The 7,036-nt window shown below is 34.2% G+C and overlaps 1 protein-coding gene across 1 annotated transcript in view; it reads right to left on the reverse strand.

The window, feature by feature from the left end:
• LOC107666816 (sodium bicarbonate cotransporter 3-like) overlaps positions 1-6,139 on the reverse strand; it is a 61,298-nt gene extending 55,159 nt beyond the window's left edge. Inside the window, exon 1 of the mRNA XM_016458273.1 lies at positions 6,001-6,139. Coding sequence (XP_016313759.1) covers positions 6,001-6,045 — 45 coding nt within the window. The 5' untranslated portion in view covers positions 6,046-6,139. The remainder of the gene's footprint in view (positions 1-6,000) is intronic.
• Positions 6,140-7,036: the final 897 nt, after the last annotated feature.

A 7,036-nucleotide genomic window follows, 5' to 3' on the forward strand; every position in this document is an offset into this window, starting at 1 on the left:
CTACAACTTATTTTATTTTATTCTATTCCTATTCCATCTATAGCACACCTGTACATACAATTTATTCTTTTTTTTTTTTTGTGTGGGTTATATTTATGCATGTGTATTTTATTCACATCTCATTTTTATTATCTGTGTGTTGTTGTTGTCTCCGTGTACTGGAAGCTTGTGACACTATAACAAATTCCTTGTATGTGCAAACATACTTGGCAATAAAACTCTTTCTGGTTTCTGGTTCTGGTTCTGGTTAATATTCATAGACACATATCGCGTTTTGGTCAAGTGTACTTGACCTACTTTTTATTTATTCATCAAAAATCTGGAAAATTGACATTCCACGTTATACAGTAAATTCAGTTTTTATGACCTGATTCCGCGATTCCATCTGCATTTTCCGCATTGCAGAAATCATAGGGCCCTACATTACAGACACGTCAATCACAGCTGTGTAAACTCACTCCAACTTAATTCACACTGAAATACTGCTACCCTGCAAGCACCTTTCACTTATACTTTGGCAGTAAGCAAACTAAAATCACAATGATTAAAAGAATGTGACCTAGAAATAAAGAAATATAAGATCATATCAACAACTCACTTTCCAATAAACACTGATGATGCATGAAACTTTATAATAGCCATATCCATCAGCTAAATCATACAGGTTGCATACCAATGCATACTCAGTAAATCACATTATCCCCCTTATAAATATGTAAATAGGCATTGTAATCAAGGGTTTACAAACTAGAACTCAGGTTTAAGTATGAACAGTGTGAAACATGAAACAGGATTACCTAGGATCACACTTAACTAGGGTTTAGAATGGCAATTCAATTGTGAAAAGTAACAGGTTGCACATACAAGGTGCCACAGGAAACATGAAGAAAGGAGATTGAAAAACAACAAGAGAGATGTTTGTAGAAATGATGGTGTGTTTTAAAGAAAACAGAGGATAGATGTTTGAGAAATTCCCACTTTTTACTGTGCTTATTTTTATTGTGTGTCTGACCTGTGATTTTCTAATCTTAAATTTCTGATGTTTTCAGTATTTACTGTAGTAGCTTTATGGATAAAGCGGTGTGTTGAAGGAGCATGTAATGATGCTGAATGACAGTCATACACAAGCCAGTGAGCTTTGCATGGGAATATCTTTTCCTTATTTGGTTGTGGTCTGGCCCGTTACACCATAAGCATTGTAAATCTAATGCAGCTATTTATGAATACAATACTGATGTAACATTTACTAATCTAAAAGACTTTCTCAGATAAGCTCATAAAAATATAAAACAGACTAATATTAAGCATTGGCAAACAGACTTAGCACTGCAGAAAAGTCTCAACCACTCATCTAAGATTAACAAAATATTTTATGATGCAAAACATGCACCTCAAAACCAACCTCTGAAGAAATGCTTTGACTGTTTTTACATGTAATAAGATATTTTGTCATTTATAAAAATCCCACACATTCTGTGCTCATTTATGAAATATTTTGCAGCTATGAATGCATGTAATACATTATAAATGCAATCCTGAGGTAACGTTTTGTACACTTTTGTAAATCATTTTCTCAGATAAGATCATAAAAACATAAAATAGATTAAGCTAATACTAATACCAATACTAATCTAATACTAAGCAAACAGACTTTGCACTGCTGAACAACCCTTCATCCAAGATTAACAAAATATATTTTACAACACAAAATGCACAACAACAAAAGAAATGCTTTAACAAATTTTTTACATGCGATTAGATTGTCATTTTTAAAAATACATATAAAAATTCCACTCCTTCTATGCTCCTTTATTAAATCTTTTAGTTAATTATGATGGTTCTATGCTCATTTATTAACAATTTTGCAGCCATTTATGACAATGAAACTGAAGTAATGCACTATTGTAAATCATTTTCTCAGATAAAATCATAAAAACAACAGATTAAGCTAATATTAAGTACTGGCAAAGAGACTTTGCACTGTTGAACAACCCCTCATCTAAGATTAATAAAATATTTTACAACACAAAAATACACAACACCAAAACTCACCCCTGAAGAAATGCTGTAGACTACATGCTACATACTTTTTACATGCAATTAGAGATTCTGTCATTTATAATAATCCATATAAAAAAAATCCCACTTCTCCTGTTCTCATTCATGAAATATTTTGGTTAATTATTATGGGTCTGTGCTCATTTATCAAATATTTTGCAGCCATTTATGAAAATAAAACTGAATTAATGCATTATTGTAAATCATTTTCTCAGATAAAATCATAAAACAAAATAGATTAAGCTAATACTAATCATTGGCAAACAGACTTTGCACTGCTGAACAGTTTTAAACCCTAATCTAAGATTACTGATATTTGACTGATATATTATGATGCAAAAATGCACAACAAAACCAACCTCTGAATAAATGCTTTGACTATTTTTATGTGATTAGAGATTTACAAAAATGTACAAAAATCTGTATAAAAAAATCCCACCCCTTCTCATTTATTAACTATTTTGGTGACATAATAAATATTCTTTGTACAAATAAAACTGCAGTATTCTCAGCTCTATTTCATCCATTCTGCAGATTCTCCCTCAAAATGAAACGATTCCAGATTCCCTCTAGGCCTAGTTAACGCACATATTGTGCCAACATTACGCCTGATCAATACGGAGTTAATGAATTGCATTTTCAAAGAATCACTCTCAACAGCTGTCAACAAGTGGGACCAGAAAGACTTGTTGTGAATCAGTTGTAGCAGAGCAACTGTGTTGACTACTTCATGCTGACAGGTCACAGCACCTCATACTACTGTCCCCAACTACTCCAAACCTGCTGAGCTTACGGTTGTGCCCTCTGTGACTTTATCAACAGCATTATCTGCTTGGTCCCAGCACCCCCGAGAGCTGCTGATCCTCCAGCCAGAGAACAATGACAAACTTCCTGTCTAATCTTCCATCTGAACCAGTGCTGTAACGTTACGATACCGCACACTCAACGAACCATGAAATCTTCCCTCATCGCCAATATCCAGACAGAGTGACAGCAGAGAACAGAGGAGCATCATTGTCCTGAAAACACCGGAGTGATGAATAGCAGTGAAGTACAGGTGGAAATCACAACAAGGCTCTTTGTTACGTAACAGGCACTGGCCATTTGCAACATTTTCAGATAAATAGAAAGCTAACTTTGTTTAGTGACATCTAAACAATATACATACTTATGCAATAAACCACAGCCATTTCCTCATCTGGATTCCAGTCTTAGACTCAAGATTTGCCATTTGGACCTTAAACAGCATTACATAATATTGACAACATACACTGTTAACATTTTTTGAAGCTGTAAATAAATAAAAGATTAATAGAGTAGGTTTTACAAGAAAATTACACTTTTCTGCTTCCAAATTTCATGTTTAATTCAATGTTAGTGGCCATGTCTTTGTAATTAATAGGAAAATTTACTAACAACTAGTGTTGTCACGGTACCAAAATTTCAGTATTCGGTTCTACAAAATTAAAAAATAAAAGCCCAGAACGGCTTTTCTGACTGATATGACACAAACAATGTTAACCATTTGTACATTAACACGCATATTTTAGATTCACAATTCATTTAAAATCCTCTGGTGTGTAAGACACTCAAATTTTAATTTCTAGAAATAAAGAAATTTCGAAGTGCACTAATTATTGAATAATATTCATAACAGAACCGGTGTTTCCCACAGACTTGCACTCTATTTGTGGCAGCATATATATGCAAATTCATTCTCTGCCAGGGTGAGTTTTGATATTGTGGCGGCCGCCACAAATAAATCAATGTATGGTAAACACTGAGAAGATCTAAATGTTAAAAATGTAAATGAAACTTACATGCTGGTTGACTGGGTACTCAGTACCACCGGTACTTAAAAAAAAAACTGGTACTGTAACGTTTTCATTTTTTTAGTACCGACTTGGTACCGAAGTACCGGGTCTTTTGACAACACTACTAACAACTTTCTACGCCATTTTGTCAGTGTACCTGCACCAACATGTATGAAAGCTTATTTTGCCATGGAATAAAAATAGAATAAAAAGAAATAAAAATGGTATCTGTGACGTTTTAATTCAGAATTCTGACTTTTTTCAGAGTTGCGAGTTTATATGTAACAATTATGACTTTTTCTACTCAGAACTCGAAATTTATATCACACAATTCTGACTTTTTTCCTCAGAAGTCTGAGTTTACATCTCACAATTCTGTTTTTTTTGTATAAAAAAACTTTTCTCGCAATTGTGATTTTATATTTCACAATACTGACTTTTCTTCTCAGAATTGCACATTTATATTCCACAATTCTTAGTTTATATCTCACAATTGTGAGATTATATCTCAAAATTCTTTCTTTCTCAGAATTACCTTTTGTATTTTCTATTCTGTGGCAAAAATAAGCTTTCATAAACAAACTGGCAATTGTGGAAAGAGAGTAACAAGTAGCAAGACAGAGAGTGTTATCTTGAGGTTTTGATAATATTAACCACACTGTAGTATTAATTACTTCTGTATCAGTAATGCACTGTCTGTAGGGGGAAAAAACAGCATAGCAATGACCCACTGGTTACTGTTTATATGAAAACACAAGCCCTTATGTTCTGCTTTGAAAAGATAAATCAAAAGTAACAATATTTACCCTGCTAACTTGAATGTAAATAAAACAATTATACAATTAAAAAATGAATTCATCCTTTGCATTTCAAATGTTGCAAATCAAGCAAAATATCATACAAACACACCCGATGCTCTGAATGTAATACTATCTTAGCCGTCCGATGTCTGTTTCTGCTATGCATTGATGATTAGTCAAATCCATTGCATTTTGGATGTTATTATGAGACACAAACTGTCAGCCACTGCTTAGTGTTATTTCGTTTTCCATTTAAAATGTTTCTACTGAATTTACAAGCTTAAAAAAAGTGTAAGCATATATTAAATGAACAATATTCATGTGATATCTTTACTCAATAGTTGTTACAATTATTGTTACTTGTAGATGATATAGTACTGTTCGTATGTAAATATACACACGCATTGAAAGCGCATTAAGGCTGTTAGTATCTATTGACAGCGCAAATGATTTGTTAAGGGAAGGAAATATTTACTGAAGTCGTTATGACTACATGGAAATTAAGCTTCTGAGGAATGAAAGAGAGGGACAGAGGAAAGGGCACACTTACTCATACATACTTATGTAAATAATAATAGCAAGAGAGAGAGAATAATCAATTGTTTACTAGGCCTATACAAATTCATGTTAACGAAGCTGACATTTTAAGATAGTCTCCCACTCACAAAAATAAGTGATGAAAATGAGACTTCAATATCAAGTGTTCATATCCTGAAAGGATGTCATTATGACTTATTTATTTAAAATTATAGAACAGAACGTCATTTTAAAAAGGTAAATATAATGGTAACGTTAACAGTTACAAACTGTGAACACAGTTTCTGTTTTTAAACAGCAAATCATCTCAGCTAAAAACTAAATACATGAAGACAGAATAAACACCAAACTCTTGCTTTAATGTTTATATATTTGATCAAAAAGGAACATACTTTTGAGGAAAGCCAATAAAACATTAAACAAAAGTTATAACGTGTATGTTTCGTGCCAGAGAGAGATTCATAGTCTACTGCGCTCGTCTTTCACCGTTATTGTGACGCAATGATCTAAACGACACTTCCTGGCAGAAGCGTGCTCACCCCAAAACAATGAAAGTACATTTCCACAGTCATACAATCTCAAAACAAACACCGACGAAGTGCACTAAGACAACGTGGATGCTCCTGGGTCGATAACAACCCAGAGGAAGTGATGCTTTGAGCCAGTCCACATCCATTTCCCTCATCCCCGTACCTTTCCTTTCTTTGAAATGAACGCGGGCAGAAACGCTCCAGGCTCCCGCAACAACTCCAATCTGAAGAGACAACAACAACAAATAACTTTATGCTTACTGTGGTTAGGAGGGGTTTCATCTGTTCAGCGCTATCTTCCTCCATTTGTTTAAACTGTGCACTTCTTCCGTCCCTCGCCGGAGACTGATTTGAATATGATATTTCGAAAAGCCCCTTCGCTCGTGTCACAGCCACTGAGAGCGTGTGAATGGTATTTTTACATATATCTGGGCTTGGCAAATCCCGCCCTTTTGGAGATTGACAGGTGATTTCATCCGCTCACTCTCGGGCGACCGGCTTTTTTTCTAGCCAATCACGTCGCCGGAACGACGCTAGTATATGAATATTAATGAGGAGCGGAAGAGTTGATCGACTATTGGTTGGCCTGCAAAATCCACTAGGGAAAAGAAAGAACTCGCGGTGAGGATGAGCGTGTGGAAAACTGAAAGTTTTGAAAGACGCATTATGGGGGTTTTTAAGCCTAATGTGTTGTAGAATGAGAGAGACAACAGTAAAAAAAAAAAAAGGGATGTCAAAAACTATCCAGCCTCTCAACAGCCCAAGCAGACAATTGTTGTACAGCAGGGGTCGTTAACCTTTACAGACTGACCACTACCTTGACTCCTAGCAAACCCAGAGACACAATATAGAAAGTTTATAATAACTTTCATTTAAAAACGTTATTGCATTATGCTAATCAGATCATTATTTAAATTTCATCCTAGTAGTTGCTAGTCCTGCAAGTATGTGCAAACCCTGCAATAATAAAGTGGATGACAAATAACACATATTGCTACTTATAGCCTAAGAAAATGTTTATATCTATACATATTGTTTATATTTATATATATTTTATTTTAGGTGCTCTAACGTTCTCAAACATTAACTCAAACTGTTTGCAGACCCTAAACGTATCATAGTATATTGTAGTTTTGAACTTCAAGTCAATATTTTCAAATCATTCAGTTTTACTTTAGTTCCCCACTGAAACATTTTTTAATGCCTAATAAAGGTCTATCATATTGCATATCGCAGCTGTAACTGGTTACTATTTCTTTTTGTCAACAATTCTTTCTAAATTGGTCCTTTGTTGTGG

Source organism: Sinocyclocheilus anshuiensis, unplaced genomic scaffold (assembly GCF_001515605.1).
Source record: "Sinocyclocheilus anshuiensis isolate Anshui unplaced genomic scaffold, SAMN03320099.WGS_v1.1 scaffold267, whole genome shotgun sequence".
In the NCBI taxonomy this organism is placed as follows: Eukaryota; Metazoa; Chordata; class Actinopteri; order Cypriniformes; family Cyprinidae; genus Sinocyclocheilus; species Sinocyclocheilus anshuiensis.